This window comes from Maniola hyperantus, chromosome 3 (genome assembly GCF_902806685.2).
Source record: "Maniola hyperantus chromosome 3, iAphHyp1.2, whole genome shotgun sequence".
Taxonomy (NCBI): Eukaryota; Metazoa; Arthropoda; class Insecta; order Lepidoptera; family Nymphalidae; genus Maniola; species Maniola hyperantus.
This window is the reverse complement of record NC_048538.1, coordinates 4,002,344-4,024,448: the sequence shown is the minus strand read 5'-3', so window position 1 is coordinate 4,024,448 and position 22,105 is coordinate 4,002,344. Positions and strand designations below refer to the sequence as shown.

Here is a 22,105-nt window from a genome sequence, read left to right as displayed (position 1 = left end):
ACGTCTTGACAGTCTCAGGCTGAGATCTATAGAGCGTACTTTGACTTTGCTCAGACTTAAGTTTCAGTTAAAACGAGACGGATTTATGCCAGCGATGTAACCCTGTCTCGTTTTAACAGTGTCTTATGTTTGAACAAAGTCTTGAGTAATACTTAAGCCAAAACTGTCGATCTGGATGTGATCTTACTATTTACCTACTAATATTATTCTATACATAATATTTAGATCATTGTAAGAAATATTTTGTACTAGCCACGTAAATAATAATATGTTGTATAACACAATGTGATTCTCTGTGATAAAACAATTGATATTTATAAAAGGAAATTTTATTTTAATCCCTAGTCACTTCCAATCATGGCAACAGTCACTATAAGCCCGGACATGAACGACAGAAGCAAGCCTACATTTTGAAAAACAGCCCAAAGGTATAACAATAAAAAAACCGGCCAAGTGCGAGTCAGACTCGCGCACCGAGGGTTCCGTACGGGTATTTTTTTCGACATTTTGCACGATAAATCAAAGACTACTTATTATGCATAAAAATGTAAAGCCCTTTCATATGAACCCCACTTGGTAACCAAAAAGCCACGGTTTTCTATGGTGCTATAAGACCTAGTTACCTAATACCTGCCAAATTTCATGATTCTAGGTCAACGATATAGGTTTTCTTGACAGACAGACAACGAAGTGACCCTATAATGGTTCCTTTTTTCCTTTGAGGTACGGAACCCCAAAAATTAGCCAACTTGTGCGAGTCGTAGCTATATACTCTCCCACGAAGGGTTCCGTACCACAGAAATATTTTTAATTTTCATGGCGGCCATTTCAAAAATTTTATTATTTGTTGGTATCATAGAGAAGGTTGTTATAGCGGCAATAGAAATACCTACACATTCTGCGATTGCAATTCAATACATATTTTAATGATTCGTGAAATACAGCCCGCTAACAGATGGACGGCGGAGGCTAAGTAATAGGGTCCCGTTCGCACAACTCGGGTACGGAACCCTAAAAACGGCGGATCAAACTTAAATTCATTTAAAATTTAGAGGTTACGTTTGCGTGTATAACGGCCTTGTTACTAGATTCCTCAGAAACTACCGGAGCCGATTTTGATGTGGCTTTAATGTACATTAGGTAGGTACCTGGTACTATAGAGCAGCTAGTCTTCAATAAATATTGTATTTAATAATAATTACTTAGTAAATGTACGTCTACTAATTTTTATGAAGTCGATTGAACCAAGGGAGCCAAACTGGCCAAACCAAGCCAACTTCAAGCAGAGCAGCTGTTCATTGCGTCGTCGTCGCCATTGTTATTTTTCGTCTCGCTCTTTTTAGCGCTTCCTCCTCCTCCCGCAGTCGACCGCCCGCGACCCGCGCCAGTCTCGCTCGATTTTCGTGGTGTGCGGACGATTGTGTGTCGCTCGGGAATAATAATAATTTATCACGGCCTCGTCCTTTGTCCTCAAAATATTCGAAATAGAAACAAAACTTCATCCCTGGTGTCATTGACAACTACTCTGTTTGCGTGCATTTAGCTGGTGAAATTGACAGGTGTCCCGGCGAGCCGTGTTTCGTGGTGCGTCGACGGTCGACTTGTCGAGTGTCGAGTGATTCCCGCATAGTCGTTCGAGCATGAATAATAAAGAAGTAACCGGTGCTAGCGTCGCGTGTCCCCCGGGAGCGGTCTGGTGATCCGGGCTCAGTGTGGCGGCCGCGTTGGCGTGTGATGAGGCGGTGACGGCTCGCCGCGGAGCGGTTGGATGGCGGCTGTCAGCGGCCCCGCGCGGCACTCTCGCGTCTCCATGAGTGTGTCCATGTCGCTGATGCAGGGCGGCACGCAGAGCGCGCCGCAGGGCGCCATCCTGGCGGCGGCGGCGCCCTACTACCAGACGCCGGCCATCCCGACCGACGTACAGCCTGACCGCCCCATAGGCTACGGCGCTTTCGGAGTCGTATGGTGAGTCAATAAATGCTACTTCTACTAGCTGTGTCTCCGGTTTTGTCTTCAAGCAATAGCCGTCTACAGCTGGACATATTGGTGTAGGCACTTCCACACGCCGCAGCCTTGCGCGTGTATCCAGCAGCTAAACACTCACAGGTGCTACCGTCTAGCCCTGCAATGACCACACACAATGGCCAGGGAAATTTCGAAAGTTCTTTATTAGTGTGGTCTAAGCTATCGAGAAAGTGTAGATGCAAAATCTCCAGTTTCTCTAGACGCAGTAGTTTAATAGTTTAAGCAATAGGTATTGATATTATCTCAGTCAGTTTATCTTCTTATAATAATCAAGTAAGTATTCAAAATCTTTTCTGTCATTGATTATATCTACTTACTTAAATAAATACAGTAGGTAAACTATAAAGTTTACATGGTAATGCTAATTTGTTGTAAACGATGTCTTTAGTTGGCAACAAAGTTTTTAGATATTCTATCAGTGAACCATGCAGAGACTACTTTAATTTAAAATCAATCATTTCTTGTTTGGTCGCTTTTTGAAATGCCAAACTTGGTACAATGCTCTTAGCAAAAGCTATCTTTGATGACTACCATGAACTTTAATAATTTTAAATTACATCTGTTATACCTACATGTTTAAGGTTACAATTTATTGTAGCTTTCATTTTACAAATCAATAAACATAAGTAATTAAGGAACTTTTACACATAAAACCTTATTCTGTGAAAAATATGCAAAAGCATTGCAAAAGTTTCATAGTTCTAAACTTTGGCTTTCAACTTTCATTGTCCAATAAACTATCTCATCATCATCATGATCAACCCATTGCTGGCTCACTGCAGAGCACGGGTGTCTTCTCAGAGTGAGAAGGGTTTGGCCATAGTCTACCACGCTGGCCATGTGCAGATTGGTAGACTTCACACACCTTTGAGAACATTATAGAGTATTCTCAGGCATGCAAGTTTCCTTCACTGTTAAAGCAAGTGATATTTAATTACTTAAAACGATCATAACTCCGAAAAGTTAGAGGTGCGTGCCAGGGATCGAACCCCCAACCTCTGATTACAAGGCGGACGTCGTAACTACTAGGCTATCACAGCTCATAAACTATCTATGGCAAAATAATGATTGAGGTAGGTAGGTAGGTAGGTCAGTTAAGTATTTATTTCATGAATAAGTCGATGATATAAAATAACATTTTACAATTTAACAAACTAAGCAAGTAGGTATTTTGAGAATACAATGAAGTAATTACTTAAAATACTACATTATAGTATACTAAATAAGTACCCACAAAACTAATATACTTAACTATTTATACCTATCATATCCACTTAAATAGTTGTATCTAGTTATTCTAGGTATTTGAAGAAAGTGTAAATTTTGAGTTGTAATAAGTAGAGGGTAATCTCTGGAACCATTGAACCTATTGGAAATATTTTTTTACCATTTCAAAGGATCGACATAGGCTATACATAAATGTAACATAACTTAATGTATCTACTTAGAATTTAGATAGATTTAACCTGGGTAAGGTAGGGATGAGCTGCTAGTTAAGTATAAATAAAATACAAATAGATAAATAAGTGGGTGCTTAAGCACTATGTGGAATTTTTGAGTAAAAAAAATATAATACTTATAATATATTCTTGCATAATAGTATTTTAATAACCTACTTAAGTAAATCTTTCTCTTAAAATATTTGCACACTATTAATTTAGTTAAATGTTATAGGCTCTTTATATTGTACCTACTATGCTTCTACTACTAACTAACTAGATAGTAAATTTTAAACTAGGATTGAAGAAAACAATTTAAATATTGAGTAAGTGTCTAACTACATAATATTTACTAAGTAATTTAGTTGGTACTGGTACTTGAGTGAGTAATTTACTTCAGCAATTTTGTTTTAATTAATACAGTGTAGTAGCTGTGTAGGTACTAACAAAAGCATATTTCCTTTAGAAAGTTTGTAGGTAGGTAGTTAATACAAAAAGAACTTGTTTTTACGTACTGGATTGTCGCAACCTTAATAAAAACCTTGCAAATAAAATGCTGTGTATGAATATTATTCTGCTTTCTACTTTAATTTCTACTGTAGGTAGTTATAGTACGCGATAGGTTGAACATGGCAGTCGGGGAGGGAACGCCCCGCACACCCGCACAGCCCTCGCGCTTACCCGATGCGGGCGAGCGCGGGTGATGTGCGGGTGTGCGGCGCATCCCGCCGCCTCATACCCCAATTGCCGTCTCAACCTGTCGCGGACTATACGTATCTACGTAATTTACTGAGGATGGCCACCGAGGGGGTTTTAGTGGGTAAAAATCCCACATAACCCGATCTCCCCTCAAAGAAATCGTGTATCTTGAGATTTCCTCCCCGTCAACAAAAAAAAGGTAGGTAGGTACCTACTTAATTTAGAACAAAATTGAGATGGATTATTTCATAAAGGGTTTGTTTGTTGGTTTTTAAGACCAGCACCTGTATCGTGTGTGCAGACCACAGCCGATCTTGTAGGTATGCCTCACAAATTACAGTTTGACTGAAAAATATGTAGGTATAATACCTACCTACCTGTTAGGTATTATGTCACCCGCGCTCGCACGCACTGGGTTAGCGCGGAGGCTGTGCGGGCGTTCCCTCCCCGATTGCCATTTCGACCTGTCGCGTTCTATACTTAGTGTTTTTTAAAAATTTAAATAAGATAATGGAAATGGTAATCATAATTACTTATTGTATCACGCGTTCTCGATTCTTAGAATTAGGTGCCAAACTATTTTAGGTACCTAAACTTCCAAACTAACAAGGTAGGTAGTTTCTCGCCAAATAAAAGTTTACACCTTACAACACGTGCACAAACTTGGGAACTTCAGTACTCCCAATCTAGGCACGATAGTGTCCTTTGTAAACACGTGGTTGTTTTAGCCATCTGTCGATGTGTACTCAATTCACCGCGGAAGATATTAAGAGTGAATTTCATTATTCAACATTTCCTCAATCGAATGCACATTGCGTCGCCGACACGGGCCCGACTTTGAACGATTCTGCGCTTTATTGCCCCGCATTTGTCTCGTTTTTGATTCGCTGGAGCCCGCTGGACCCGCTTCCCGTTATCAAAATAGATGCAACGCCTGTGCGCACTTTTAGTGGGAATGAGAACCTGTTATATACGACATAAGGTCGACTTTGTCTTTGGCTGTCTACCTTTTATAGCATTGTTCGGCGAGGCATAGGGATGTTATATTATGTATGGGTGGATGCGTTGTTTGGACCCATCGTTAAGGGCTGTCAACCGAAAAATCCTGGATTTCCAACACTTCGAAGATTTCTTATCTTCAAGTATTGGAAATCTTGTCCCAAAAGTTAAATACATGCCTATTCATCATGAACTCCAATCTGCGAAATGGAATATAATATGGTATAAAAAATAGGCATAGAGCCTGCTTTTGAGTTTTGCTAGAGTGTGATCATTTGGGACAACGTTCAAAGCTTTTTTCGGTTAAGGACAGGCACCCTAGCAAATATTCCCCTTTCGATTCTGCGACGTTGCAGGAGTTACACTAAAATTTTTGTTGTTACCAAAATGTCATGCACCAAACGGTCAGTGTCGCGACGCGAATGAGCGGAAATACGCTTGCGAATGGTACCTACATGTTTTATCAACGTAGGTACAGTGCGACAAGGCTCTCTTGGCACTTGAATGACATTGACTGGGGGGCGCTGTTGGAGAACAAAGGCTTAGAATATTCAAACAAGAACAAAGGGGACACTTGACGGCAACATTAGTTCCAGTAAAATTTTCGCCACGCGCCAAGATAGCCTTGTCGCACTGTAGTTAATAACATTTTCATACGACATATTTGAGTTGAACCCCGCGCACGGTTTTCCCTGGTCTTAACTCGCCGTTTTGGATATTTTTGGTGATGACTGATGAGCTTAACAACCCTATTCGGGATGCGTAGGTAGGGCCAGGGTGCTAGGCGCGTCGATTGTGTGTGAACGACCGCATCGAGGGGAGGCACGCTTGATTATTCCGAGATCGCGTCGATCGCAGGTCGAGGGCCCTAAAAGCCGGCCCAGAGTCTGCCGGTACCAAATCTGAAGCTCGATGTTCAACGAAGAAGTTTTTACACTCGCCCGATGAATGCAAATAAGGACTCGTTTAAAAAACTTATTTCATTGCCTTCTTCAGGGGTATTCCGTCTTGCAGCGTCTATAGACATAGCAACTTCAAATTAAGAAGTCTAACTCGAATGCACTTTCTGTCTGTGGTTGATTGGTGGTTTATGTACAAGTCCGTGACGGTATATTATAATCTCGAGGGCCCTAAAACAGCCCGGAGTCTGTCTGTACTAAGTCTGAAGCTCGATGTTCAACGAAGGAGTTTTACACTCGCCCGATGAATGCAAATAAGTTTACAAATAAGACTCGTTTAAAATTAACATTTTAATTTATTTCATTGCCTTCCTCGGGGGTGTTCCGTGCTGCAGCGTGTATAGACATGGCAACTTCCAACTCCAAATTAAGAAGTTAGGTCTAACTCGGTCGCACTTTTGTCTGTGGCATGGTTGGTGGTACAAATCTGTGATCCCTCATACTTTCGAGTGTCCTAAAACCCGACCCGCTGTCTGCTTGCATCCTATATAAAGCTTTATGCTTGCTTTGTTTTTACTGGTGGAAACCGTATTACCGTTTCGGCAGCCGATTTATTGGTACGTCTGTGTAAAAGCTAAATATCTTTCTCGAGGGTGTTTCGTTTTAAATTCTATGCCGAGCCAGGTTCTTTAGCGATTCGTCTTTTTGTTGGGAGGAGCGATTGTGTTTACTAATTCCATCTGGGCATGATTGTGTGTTTCGTGCGTACTTTGTCCCGGAGACTGCAATGCAAAGTGACAAGACAATAATGATATTATCATCTTTTGCGATGTAGGTAAACGGCTGTGCGGGAGTAAAACGTGGTAGGTAGTTACTTAAGTAACTAGACTAGAATGACGAAAAAACAAGTTGCTCGATTCTGTAAAACCTGCACAATCATTATTACAATCGCAATTGTTGTGATTGGGTGATTGGCTGAACTTATGGTATTCTCGTTGCAACAATACATTGTAGCCAATAGTGAGCGAGCATCAACCAATCAGAAGTGATTGCGATCGTGACATTGTAGTTGTCATTCTACCGCAATCGAGCACAAGGTACGTTGAAATTGTCTCAAACTCAAAATGTTGTGACGCATAGTCATCGATATAATCGAATCTCGCATGGTTGTAGCAATTTTGTTGATTCAGTGGCAGAACTCACTGGCGGTTTCTCTGGAGCTGCAAATGTTCATGGGCGGCGGTAATCACTAAACATCAGGTGACCCGCCTGCTCGTTTGCTCGTTTCGTTATTAAAATAAAATAAAAATTAAAGGTTAATGTCCTATCGGCTTATCAAAAACAGTTCTAGGATATCGGAAACGGGAGAGTTTAAGTGCAGATAACGGCGCGCAGTTACAACTGCCCCGGTTACTTATAACCAGGTCATGGGAACCCGAATCGCTTCCACCGTGCGATACATTACATGACGCGACATAATTTAAACAACCTGAAACTGATGGCCAAATCAAAAAGGACCTTATTGTAGAAGAGATAAAGTTTAGTTTACGTTGTTTCCATTGTGTGCAAGGAAAAAATTGGAAATAAATCCTAATTAACATAACAAATTAACGAGGTCAGAAGTCGCTGTAACATTCGGGTCCTGTCGATATGAATTTATATTACGTTTCTTTACAACGATGTGAGGGATTTTTCAGTTTTGATCTGGTTCCTCCTTCACCTTTCTACTGTCTTACTGCAAACTTTTCGGAGTTATATGCGTTTCAAGTACCTAATTGAATATCACTTGCTTTAACGGTGAAGGAAAAGATTGTGAGGAAACCTGCATGCCTGAGAGTTCTGGATAATGTTCTCAAAGGGTGTGAAGTCTGTCAATCTGCACTTGGTTAGCGTGGTAGACTATGGGTGATCATGATGATGATTCAGCACATTGTACAGCTGTACTGGAATCAAAACGCATCCTTATTCGTTAGTCCTCACCTTACTGCATAATATTATTATTTATTAATTACGAGCAATCGAATCGAATCACGTTCTAAACGTATGCGTTTCGAATGTGAGTCGATTAGATTATATCGCAGGTATAATTCTATCGCAACATTTAATTGTGTTGCAAAAATATTTCTGAATTTGAGTATTGAGCTCAAATTCAGAAATATTTCTGAATTTTGGGATGTAGGATAAAATCAAAATCCGCAGATCGATTTTCATTTTTTCCGGTTCCACGAATTGTAAACCGCGCTCGCGGAGCAAAAACATTAAACACTGAAATGAATTCCATCACAGAAAGATTTAATTTATAACGAAATTAATTATTTTGGTAAATATTTACTGAAGGCACTTTCAGATAATTGGAACGATGAAATGAATAAACTTGTGATTAACAAAATATGAATTTAATAATTTCACAAAGTGTTAAATAACAATTCGAAAATATCTTGATGGTTTGTTGCCAATACAAACATTTGAGTTACTTGAAGCCACATACAGGTATCTACGGATCGTTCAATTTAATACGGTGTTTACTCAAGGTTAGGTTTCACGGTCCAACAGTTTAACCGATTTTTATGAGATTCGGTACAGAGTTAGCTTACTTCCCGTGGAAGGACATGGGCTACTTTTTATCCCGGAAAATCAAAGAGTTCCCACGGGATTTTTGAAAAACAATCCACGCGGACGAAGTCGTGGGCATCATCTAGTTAACTATTAAATTAACAACATTGAACTAAATGTAGGTTATTTTAAAACTAAATATATCAAAATGCAAATAGAATGGTATGGAATAGGTACCTACCATTATAGTTACCTACTCACGCCTAGGGCATCTGTCAACTGTAGAGGAGCGATTAATCTGCTGAACAGTCTTCGTTTCGCTCCTCTTCGGTAGACAGGCACCCTTAAGTAGACTAGGGCCAAAACGAATCAAATCGAGGAGCATCATGGGTTAGATTTTTTTTTCGAGTCTATTTGTTGTGTTCGAGATTTTATTTCAAAGAACTAGCTTATGTCTTCGACTTTGTCCGCCTAGACTACACAAATTTCAAACCTATATTTGACCTCCTTCGGGGTTGAATTTTCCCTAATTAAGTAAGAAGTATTATTTTCTCTTCGTGCTTAAAATCTGATGATAATCGTAAACTACCCATCTCATTCGTACTCGAGGCACGGATACGTATTACGTATAGCTCTGCAGTTTTACTTCAGGGCCACGACCTTTCCGCTTCAGCTGCAATTCAATGCGGTGCTACATTTGCGGAAATCCCTAACGCGCGGAGAATTGTGAAATCCTTCAAAAAAACGTTTCTTCATGCCGTCACCACAGTTTACAACAATAGGCAACTTGTAACAAAACGTCTGGGCTGCGACGTCTCTGGCGGGTGTGAAATTACCCATAGCCTAATATTTGACGTATCGTCGATTCAGGATAAAACCGAGAGTTCCCTCACTCTAGTTCATTCCTCACGCGTGGTACAGTGCGCCGCGACACTATACTGGCAGGGGCCACGCGGTTGTCCACCGACGTCGAAGTGCCGAAGAATTCGTTTCATCCATGGGACTCACCATTAACAACCAGCCGGGCCAACCTTACACTTTCAGCGAGCCCAAGGGTGAGTCTAACATCGACGTGACACTAACGACAAGGAATCTCGTCGCTCATAACTGGCACGTGCATGACTCTGCATCCAGCAGCGACCACCGCATCATTACATATGCCGTCACCTCAATATAACTCCGACTTTGACCCTGGCAAACTGCGCCATGATCTTCCAATCTTTTAATCGATCTTTGTGGACAAGAAGTAAGGCGCGAAGGTGGAGGTGTCACCAGTACTGTAGGTTCTATCACAAAATAGAAGAAGAATGGAAGAAGTTACTTTTCCCGTCATGGCCACCCGGCGCGCGTCTTGTCCCCAAAATAAAAAAATTAAAATGGAAGAAAGTCCCTTTCCATACGCAAACTCATTCCGTGACGCCTGCACCATTTTATTTGTCGCCTGTCGCGCCGGTATAAGCGCCGCTTTCACGGCAAGTCTGTGGCCTTGCGATGAGTAGTTTCGTCCAGAAATAGGTTTGAGGCTGGTGTTGTATTCGCAACCAAGTTGGCCATTAATCACGGCGTTTTTGCGTCGTCACCCGGCGCTAATTGGCGTCTTGTGAAAGGTGATACGCAGGCGCTATCGGGTTGAAATCCAAATTCTGTTATGTTGCTCTTACTTGGTAGCTTTCTCGTTACTGGCACTGCACGTACTTACGGAGAAAATGTTAGTGGTTGTTTCGTTTGTGACATCGAGGAGTACAAATACTCGTTTTAATTCAAATGCAAAAATGACATGATTGTTTACGACTCAAAGTTAAGTTGTTAACGTTGCAAAACTTCTTGGGCTCTGGAAGTCAAGTGTCAAATCTGGCTTTGTTTACTGTGATTCGTCAGAGCCCAAGACAACATACGACGATTTTATCAGCCGAGTTAATAGCTTTCTAGGTACTTTTATTGTGTAAACCATAATTACCCACATATTATTAATCAAAAATGTATAGCGTGTTTGTTTGTGATATTACCATCGAAATAAGTGCATTTTCTTTCTTTCTTCATTGAGCATTTGTACATAATAAAGTTTTCATGTAACAAATTCATACTAATATTATAAATGCGAAAGTGTGTCTGTCTGTCTGTCTGTCTCCTAGCCTTTCACGGGCCAACCGTTCAACCGATTTTGACGAAATTTAGTACAGAGATAGCTTGCATCCCGGGGAAGGACATAGGCTACTTTTTATCCCGGAAAATCAAAGAGTTCCCACGGGATTTTCAAAAACCTAAATATCCACGCGAACGAAGTCGCGGGCATCATCTAGTACAAAATATATCGGAAAAGCTTGCAAAGTACAAACACGCATTCATTTTTAGAAGATTGCGAAATCAATAGAACTGAAACTTGCCATGTCAAATTGACAATAGAAGTCCCCCAATTTTTCGCACGTTGCGCGTCATTGGATATTGACATTCGGTACGCGTACGGTGGAATGGAGTTTTCTAAAATAGACGCATTTTATGTAGCCTTTTATGTTGTTCTCTATTTTTAATCTGAACGAGCCGAGGTTGAGTATTTTACGTCAACGTGTCTCTGACTGTGACAGTAACATGATTTATAAATGAGAAAAGTCTCCGAAACTCTTTGATTCAAAAATCTCACGTGCCGCTCACGTTTTCGCATAGATACCTATGATAAAAATAGCGTTTTTGTTAACGACTTCTTTATAATTTTTTTATACTGAGCAAGTTAGATACTTAAATGTCATTACATAGTATAGATGGATAGGTACCTAAGTTAATTTTTGTTAATTGATTTGGATTTGAACTTTAAAGTATACTTGCTTAATTTGATTTGAATTGAAAGTAATTTGTTTGAAAATTTACAGTAGTTATCGATGCATAAATTACTTAAAATACTTTTCGCGCTATTTAGGTCATAGTCAAAGTCAAATTCAAATGATTTATTCAAAATAGGTAATAAATTACTCTTTTTGATGGTCAGATGTTGGATAAGTCTGATCATTTAAAAAAATTGGTGTAAGTAAGTACCTAGGTATTCTTTTTTAATTCAGATAACTCACCTGGTGGTAAGTGAAGGTGGTGAATTAGATAGATCAAGATGTATCTACCCAGGTAGGTATATTTGAATTTGAGTTAAGTAAAAATAAATACAGTTGAGTGAGTAAAAAATGTCCCTCCAAATCCCATGATTTAAAAAATAACATCCAACAGTAAGTCACACATCGTTAAAGGAATTGTAATTCCGAACACGGTTTCGCGTACGATGCGAAACGGTGTGCACTAAAACTGACGGGCTTTTATCCGTTTATTCTGATCACCATATTTTTATTGCGGAAGTCCGCAAAAAGGGACATGTGCACCGTGAAAATAAATGACGGTTGACGAGGTCGCTTGACTGTGCTTCCAAGAACATCGTCTTTATTTCTAAACTTCTACTCAACGCAATCACAGTTCACGACAGTTGTGAAACTTGTAACAAAACGCCAAGGCTTCATCAACACGGGCAGGCAGTGTAGCTGAAACCATTTCGATTTTATCCGCCAGTAAGATTGTGAATGGGCCGGGCCGACTGTAGCTCAATAAATATCACATAGCTATAATTTCCACAAATAAAGAACACGTTCGTAATAAACTTGACTTAACCTAATCACCTTGCCTTTATCGGTCACTATTCACGTCTTTCCTCCTACCTCACGTTTTGCACAAATAATTTTGAGTTTTTAAAAACAGGATAGAAAATCGTCCCGCGGGGTAATTACGTATCTCGCGACAGGCTTGCGACAGGCGTAAATCTCGCGATCATTGCAGTCAAACGTCCGGCTAGAGAGAGACAACAATAGCCACAAAGCAAAATGAGAAGAAGAAGACAAATGAACTGTCGCATTGCTACTGCTGTCGCGTTGCTGTCGCTACTGTAACTATTTACGTAATCACCCCGCCGGTCTTTTCCGTCAATAACATTGTGTAAATGGCCGACTTTAGCAAATCAATCAGCACTAGCAAATCAGTGACAATATCGAATGGCACAAAATAAAGTCACACGTGATAGTTCGTTATAAACTTGACTTAAAGACAAGGTGATTGGACCTTGCTGCTATCGGTCACTTTATTTGTCCTCCGTCGTCCTCACGTTGGCATTGCACAACTCAGATTGAGTTTGCAAAGTTAGGGCTGGGATTATACCTATATAGCTATATCATTATTGATCTATCATTATCTAAAAACCAAAGGGGCATGGGTTTATTAAAAACTGCCATATCCCTTCCAGGTTAGCCCGCTTCCATCTTTTGACTGCTTCGTCACTTACCACCAGGTGAGATTGCAGTCAATGGCTAACTTGTAACTGAATAAAAAAATTACAGCTGTTACTAGAAGCTGCCTACGACTTCGTCGGCGTGGATTATTCAACATTTAAAAATCCCGTGGAAAGTCTTCGTGTTTTCGGGATAAAAAGTAGCCTACATCTGACTCCGGAATGCAAGCTATCTCTATGCGTACCAAAAAATTACGCCCGCAACTTCATCGGCGTGGATGTAGGTTTTTAAAATTAAAAAAGTAGCCGACGATATCCTTTCAGCGGCTTCTGTTGGCGGCATGACCTACTTAACATTCGGTAAATAACAAAAAAGGAACAAAAACTTTCCTAGATACAATCAGTACCCTTATTATAAATGCAAAAGTGTGTTTGTTTGTTGGTTTGTCCTTCAATCACGTCGCAACGGAGCAACGGATTGACGTGATTTTTTGCATGGGTATAGTTAAAGACATGGAGAGTGACATAGGCTACTTTTTATCCCGAAAAATAAAATCTTTTAATACCTAATTCCACGCGAATGAAGTCGCGGGCATGAGCTAGCAAATAAATAAACCAAAGAAACAGAAGAAGGAGACAGAAACTAAAAAGAGAGGATAAAAATTGCAAGCAAAGATGACCTTATCGCTGTAAAACAATCTCTTGCAGATAAAACGCTTTTACCTACATCTACAAATTAGGCTTATCCTTTTAATGCAATGTAATTATTACAATGCAAATAACTTGCATTTGCATATTAAATAACGCCAGTTAACGCTTACAAACGTATTAATTCTACCAGTCGACTCACGTTGCATACATAACCTTCCTACATTTTATGCGATAGATGACCTAAAGGTCGAGATATCAGATGACAGATAACTTTGAATGAAAAATGCTTTACCAACTTGACATAATTATTGAGTGTCACATCTTAAACAAGAATACAACTCAAAGAACTAAGATTTATAGGATAGTTAGCATTATTGAACTACATAAAAGAACTACCTCCTTTGCACTTGCTATATCGCTCCAAAAAGTCGCCTTTTTGGAGCGATAATATAATAGCTATGTTTATAAATTTTAAGTTTGTCCCTTTTTACACTTATGTTTCTCTAATACATGTCTTTGCAGTGATAAAATTTCGAAATAAGTCCCTAGATATTCTTTAGGTGTAATGTGAATACCCAAAATGTGTACACCCCAAACTATTGATTCGGTACTGTGCGTAACGCACTCCCGTCCCTGGTCCCAGACCGGCCCCGATACAGGCCGTCAATCACTTCCTAATCGAGTTTATGATCGTTGTAGTGCTCGTACCTACTCAACTCATGCTCTCTGCTTCCCAAAGTAATGCCCGAATTTTCGTAAGTATATACTTACGTAAATTCAGGCACTACTGAACTTTCAGAACTAGATATATCTCTAGTTCCCATAGTTTGGTCCTAACTTCTTAATGCGGTGTGGCTCCAGTAATTTACTTTTTAAAATTAAAACTCTGGCGAAGGATGTTGGAAGTAAGGTCACTATGTCATTGTTGTTCCTTAAACTTTTATAATATTGTGATTAATGCAATAATCGCAATTCTTTAGATTTGCTGGCACTGTTCGAATGGGTTACATAAACAATAAAAAATTGCCATAAGTGTAGTTACTGATATTCACCGTAAATACGTGACTTCTTCCTCTACCGTACCTTATCCGACGCTACGTGGGGTCGGCACAACATGTCTTTTTTTTCCACTCACTTCTGTCATCTGTTAACGCATTATCTACATCGATGATTATCCACCCCTTTTACACGCATATCCTCTTTAACGCAATCTATCCACCTTTTCTTTGGTCGTCCTCTCCTCTTTTTTCCTCCGTAAATACGTGACTGAAATTCAATAATCTTCACACACAATACAGTCACAATATCTCCAGTAACTAACTAATAAGGTTCCATTAGATTTCAATTTCTTTGTGGTCGAATCAATGTAGCTAATCAGGTTTTTGTTCCTCACTAGGCAAGCCAACTTATAACTTACGACAGACCGCAGTGCTCTAAAATCATATTTAGTTCAGAGTTGTACAAGCTCCTTGTGAAGGAAGGAGAATTCTTGTTTTGCAGAAAATAAATGCCCGAAAATATCTACGCACCCCTATTATTGATCCAGAGCGCACCCTCGCCGTTATGCGTGAAGTCCCCGGGCTGTCCCAGCTCCGATATAGTCGGTAAAGTGTAGACCGTCAATCACTTAATAATCGAATTTATGGATGTTTGGGACTCTGCTAGCTATACACCTTCCATTAACCTTGGCACGAATCTATCGGTAACATGTCAGATGAAATGGTTGATTGAGAGCTTGTTTCTTGTTGGAAACCAAATAATGTTATGTAACATGGATTGACGTTCTCTCTACCTTCAGATAGCTTTACAAAGTCCCTAGGCTTTAGCCTTCGTACAAAGCGATTCGCTTCCTCGTCTCTAATAGGTTCCCACTGATTGAATATGGAATGCCCTCCTGGCTTCCGTTTTCGCCGCTAGCTATGGTACCTTCAAAAGAAGAGTAAATAGGCAGTTTCTAGGCAGGTGGGCTCCACTTTAGGCTGTACCTACTATTTGGTATGATTGCAGTCAAGCGCAAGCATATATAAATGTATAGTTTAAAAAAAAGGCTGCGCCCAGCTTTCATGTCGATTGTAGACCATCAGTCATATCCTAATAGAGTTTAATATTGTGATCGTTTGCATTTCTGCTAGATATCTGCCTTGAACCTTGGTATGTATCTAGGTATAAGTAAAATGGTTGATCGAGGTCTTGTTGGAAACCAGAATATGAGAATAGAATGTTATGATACATGCGCTGACGTCTTGTCTACCCTCTTCAAGCCCTACGATTTCCTCTGGCCGAATAAAAAAACTCCAATGAAGTGCTCCTCGGTTAATATTGAATTTGGACTTTGTAAATTCTGTATAATTTACATGTGCCAACAACACGATGATTAAAATCAAGGAAAAGCTTTAATTTTTACAGCCGGTTAAGGTTAAAGTGATGATTTGCATGTCAAGTGAAGAAAATGTTAGTTTGAGCGTTAAAAAAAATATTAATCGGTTCTGGCATTCTTTATCTTCATTCACACTAGAGAAATACAGTGCGACTTTGCGGCATGGCATAGGGCTGCATGCTATAATAATTTAAGTAAAATGTAACAAGAATCGTCGGTAGACCGTCGTACTGTACCTAATAGTACTTAATATTCCAATTCTACAGCACGATGCGCGATGTTGTCTCGGCATAAATAGACTGCCGCATGCTGTTCAAGACCGCTTTAATGCTTCCATTTGTGGCACGCCGCATTGACGTATGTTGTTGCTCCGGCATAAAACGGCCTTTAGTTTCGTGAAGACAAAGTGGCAGACATCTGCCATTCCAAAAGAAAACTACTAGTATTGTATTGTACAATAACGACATTACAATTTCCAGCCATGGTCATTACCAAAGAGAAAGTGAAGACGGGAAACACTGAATTGTGACTAACTACCGCTTTTGTTTCTGAATTCAGTTATTTTTTGCTCGCGAATCGCGATAGCGCAGCGCGCCGTTTTTGTCCGCTATGAGTAATTACGTAACTATTCTATTTTATTTTACTAAACGGCTTCAATGAAGTTAAAATAATTAAGTACTCACTTTTTCTTAAGTCTTATATTTTGACGTTTGAGGAATTTATAACATTAAGTACCTATCGACTATCGTGGTTAACTGACCTTTCGCTTTTGTGGTAAAACTTTTTGAAAAGGGTTTGAATATTGTTCTAACGTGGAAAATGTACCTTTTGACAGTAATATTTCTGCAAATGGTTCGTGATATCGCGAACTGTATGACCGGCAGCAATCGTAGTATTCGCTGTCACAAAATGTCGCGCCTGCCGACCGGCTAATTTGGCTAACCTATTTAAAAATTCGCCAAACACAAAACATTCACCGTATACCGAATAGTGTGGCCGGCCCGAACTCGAATCATTTCTGAGACCGAATTTCCACTCTACTAACAATACGCCTCCAGGCTGCTATATATATAAGGAATATCTACTAACAGCCTAATGTTTCATTGGTTGGGAAAGGTCCACCGTCAAAGACTACTATTTATTTAAGACGTGGTTGTAAAGCTTATACTTTCAACTTGCTCAGATTTTAGAAACTCGACCAGTACCTATTAGCTAATGACGGTGCATCTTGCAATATGAAACTCTTACATAATTATATAAAAATCTTTATTTCTGTCCAATTAACTAAATATTTGGCGAGCGTGTTCGTATTCCCGTGTTACACAGGGGCACGTGAAAACGATTTATACAACGTCAAATTGTCTACTTCTACCTGCGTTGCGAAACGCTGCCTCCCTCCGGGCCATGGGGCCGTCCGCCCGACCAGTTTCTAACCCGCGTTAATATGGACATCTCTAACTGTACCTGGGATGCTTTGTGGATACAAATACCTTTCATGCGAGCTATGCGGTCCTATTCGTGTATCTAGTTTTTGCCCTATCCTTTTGTGTCGTCGAATGAGTTCGATGGAACTTAGTTTCAAAGTTACTTTCGTTCTTTGTTCGAGAACTTAAAAGTTCAAATTCCATCAAATCGTTTCATTTCTTGATAGTCGTATAATTATTTCCCTTATTTGTGCTTTGGTTGTATTATTATTAAGCATAGTTAGATTGACTAATTACCCCAACCCAGCTTCCCACGGGTCGGTTTAGCTATTCTATAGACAAATATGAATGCGTGAAATGAAATGTTCTGAATGATAATGAAACATATTAAATTGCACTGAGAAATTTGGTACCAGCAAATTAAGCAACCAACTGTACCCATTTTATTATAGACCATAGTACCTACGCGACAGGTCGAGGTGGCAGGCAATCGGGGTGGGGACGCCCCGCACACCCGCACAGCCTAACCCGGTGCGGGATAGCCGGGGTGAGGTGCGGGTGTGCGGTGCGTCCCCTCGCTTCATACCTCGATTGCCATCTCGACCTGTCGCGAATTATACCTACAATATCTTGCTGATGAAGCCCATGCTAATCTCAGGTATTTGTTCCTAAGAAGTCCCGTTTCGAGTAAAGTCTGAAATGCATGGGCTATCTCTTCAAGATTAAACCTTACAATTTGTAAGCGTAATCCGAGTTTAATTTATACTGCTGAGATGATCAGCGGAGGCCACTGTAACCTGACACGTGGACAATTAATCAAGCCCGACCAACACGGGATACGTTTTATCCCGAAATACAATCTGATTGTCGCGTTGTTCCGCATTTTATTGATCACAATGCGGGCGAGGCCAATCTTGACATGTACATAAGATGTTTTTCTGATAATTATCTCTTAACTAGCTGATGCACGCGACTTCACACGCGTGGATTCGGGCTTTTAAAAATCCCGTGGGAACTCTTTGATTTCCCGGGATAAAAAGTAGCCTATGTTACTCTCCACTCCATGTTTTTAACTATAGGTACCCATACAAAAAATCTCAACAACGTGATTCAAGAACAAACTAACATACCAACAAACAAACACACTTTCGCATTTATAATATTATGGGTAGTGACAGTAAAGTGAGTTAAAGGTCTTGCGTGGCGTGTGGAAGTCCCTACAAGAGACCTATGTCCAGCAGTGGACGTCTATTGGTTGTTGATGAAAGTGAGTTAGTCAGTACTCAGTAGTCACGTCAGTTTGTGACTTCTTCATGGTCAAACCAGTAAACCGTTTGGGTTCTTCTTCTTCTTATACTTTGAGGTTATGCAGGTTCCGTGATACCCTGTACCACTTCCGTTTCGGTTTCGGTTGGTCAGGTTGTCAGTCTATTCATTCAGCACTTGTTACGAAACTGACGGAGCAAAAGGTTTTGCATTTATTCGCATTCGGGTCAAATTACGAAAACATTATCTTTTGTGTATTTTAATACCGTATCACGTAGCTGCCTTTGTTTGTCCCTTTGTTTTGCACCAATAGTTTTATTAAAGCGACCTAAATATTAATTTAACCCAAAGTAGAATAAACTGAGCATATTATTATTAGCACAGCCTAAACAGATACAGTCGGTCGACGAAGATGCTTGGACACCAATCCTGTGTGGTGACGGGGGCGGGACGGGGAGGGATTGTTTGGTAAATTAATATTTAGACGGCAAATCCAAACGCCAAAGGGCAGTTTCCGTTTAATGTCTGAAAGATGACAATTGACAATGTCACTGTCATAGCATTCACACTTTTTCGGTTGGATCAGCCGCTGCTGACGTCACATCTCAGCATAGTTTTAATTTATTTCGGCATAATACCACATTGCACCAACATTCCATCACATTACGTCCACCACTACACTACCAACACACAGTGAAATGCAAAGTGAATCAAGCAATAATCGGGCTAAAAACACTTCACATGGTAATTCTTACACATACTTTACACCAGTCAGTTAGGTTTTATTTTGGACTAGCTGATGCCCGTGTTAAATTTAGTAAAAGAAGAGAAGTTAAGACAGTGGGCTTTAATAGTGATGATAAATTAAATCCAATGATTACTAATGAAAGTTATCATTTATCAATTATTTGTCAGGTAAGGCCAAATACTAAGTAATTAAAAATCAAGCAAAGCATCTGCTGTATTATTTCAAAGTAAGAATCCTAATTATCTAAACAGGCTTCTATAATAATTAGAAGCTAACAACCTAGTGTTTACTTTTATCTCAATGTATAAATAAATAGCACAAGAGGGTAGGTGATAAATACAGAAGTAAAACCAACCAAGTCGAATAATAACTGAATTGTATTTGTTCAGCATTGATCTATTTATATTAAAATGAATCTACCACCCATTTCGCTAAGGTGTTTAGTCATGGAGAAGAAAGGGCAAAGAAACTCCATAACACACATCTTTTAAAACATTAGAACGTTGAGCAAAGTAGTAGGTACATATTTGGTACACAGTTACAACAGGTAACCTATAAAAGGCAAATGATTACATTACATTATAATTATAATACAATATAAGAATACTTAACTTCAGTAAGGTCCGCTGTGTTTGCTCTGGGCTGTCGATACAAGACTGTCCCCTCTCTGTCGAGGTAGGGTACTTTTATAACACTGCCATCGCAAACAAGGCGGATATCGACTATCACATGATCTTAATATTAATCATTATTTATTTTAGGTTTGTTGACAAAAGGTATGTTGACACACCCAATTTACAATAATAAAATCAGTGATATTGATGGTCTACGTATTAATAATTTACAATAATAATAAGCGAGTTAAATTGTCAGTTTACACAACATTATTATTTCACATAATAGCTATTGCCAACTGTATGTTGACAATAGCTTAGTATAATGTCACTCTTAGTACAGTGACAATATTTAATTTACAATGAATAATTAGTGACATGTATTGATAATTTATATAATATTATTTTTCATATTTTCATATTCCTAGATACCAAATTAAACAAGAATAAACAATAATAGTTTTACACTATTGTATTGTATGATGACAGTAAGAAACTAGGAACATTGACATTGTATCCGGAAACGGAATAACGATTCTGTTTTAAACATCACAACAAACATTTACTTCAGACTCCCAAGTTTATGATTAGATGAATTTTAGCATATTAATTATGTATCCAATTTTATCGTAATATAACACCCGCGACTTCGTCCGCGTGGATTTACGTTTTTCAAAATCCCGCGGAACTCTTTGATTTTCCGGGATAAAAAGTAGCCTATGTGTTAATCCAGGGTATAATCTATCTACATTCCAAATTTCAGCCAAATCCGTCCAGTAGTTTTTGCGTGAAGGGGTAACAAACATACACACACACAAACTTTCGCCTTTATAATATTAGTCGGGATTTATATAGCTCCGCGAACTGCGGACGAAACATGAATTATACTGACCGCGGTGAAAGTAGTGGATCAGTAGTTCGGGAATGTACCTTCTACGACCTAATAGCTAACTTGTCCGCAAACATCAAAGGCGTCGTCTTACTGTGTGTATTTAGACTGTGATATCATATTAGTGACCTCGTTAAGATCTACGTTAATCGTCACACGGCCGGAACTCTAGACCTCACGCAAATGTGGCTGACGTCAGACGGTCATGCCGAAATTCAGCCGGTGACCTGCACCGCTAGGGTTTTACTGATGAACTAAATCTGATTAAATTTCTTTACCTTGTTGGTTTCTAAGCATTTTTTAAAAGTTTTTATTTAGGCTGCTTTATTTGTATGTTGTCCTTCCGTCGAAATTGGTAATTGATATTTAATTACGGCATGTATTCATAAATGATCGTTTAAATTGGGCATAGCAGTCATCTTTTTTTAATGATTGATCTTCTTTCTTTGAAATTTGTTCTTAGGGATTTCTAGGTTATAAACCTAATGGCCGAGCACATAACCTTAGATCTTGGCCGGACAAATGATTTTGTCGTCATTCAATCATCAAAAAATACATCATTTATTTAAAAAAGTGCTCATTTATAATAGACCAATTAAAATTTTAGACTGAGGATCAAATAATATTTTTCGTTTTATTATTATTATTGATAACTACTTATATTTTAGTTATTGAATAAAAATAAATAAATTTAACCAGAAAGATCGTTTATGCGGTCGTTAAACGTAAAGGAAAATCGTTTTATTAGCGATCCGGCGCTGTTTGGTCTCATGGTCATTCGCTTGAACTCCGCCTTGACATTACTGCCCGTATGATAACACGAGCTAATTGCACGTCACGTGATCGAGTTAACTTAAATCGTGATCGACGAACGTAAACTGGTAACTACATAGTTTTCATACCTTGCTATTGCAATTGTCTGTATTTATAGCAAGTTTTAATATTTACTTCAATGACAGTTATAAAAAATCGGTCAAGTAGAATTGGTCTCGCACACGAAAGGTTCCGTACAAGAAATAACTCTTAATTTTTTTTATAACTGTCATGGTAGCCATTTTGAATTTTTATTGTTGGTTGTTATAGCGGCAATAAAAATACATATTCTTGTCTGTGAATATTTCAACTCTCTACCTATTACGATTCACGAGATACAGCCCGCTGCCAGACAGACGGATGGACGAACGCACTAATGTGTTTTTTTGTATTAATGTACTTGCATTACTCCTGGTGCAACGACCTTGACATATTATGTATATTCAGAACGTCTAAA

The 22,105-nt window shown here is 39.2% G+C and overlaps 1 protein-coding gene across 1 annotated transcript in view; it reads left to right on the top strand.

Moving 5' to 3' along the window:
• Positions 1 to 1,399: 1,399 nt before the first annotated feature.
• The window catches only part of nmo (serine/threonine-protein kinase nemo), a 173,321-nt gene continuing 152,615 nt past the window's right edge, over positions 1,400 to 22,105 (top strand). The window contains 1 exon segment of the mRNA XM_034984556.2: positions 1,400 to 1,965. Coding sequence (XP_034840447.2) covers positions 1,769 to 1,965 — 197 coding nt within the window. The 5' untranslated portion in view covers positions 1,400 to 1,768.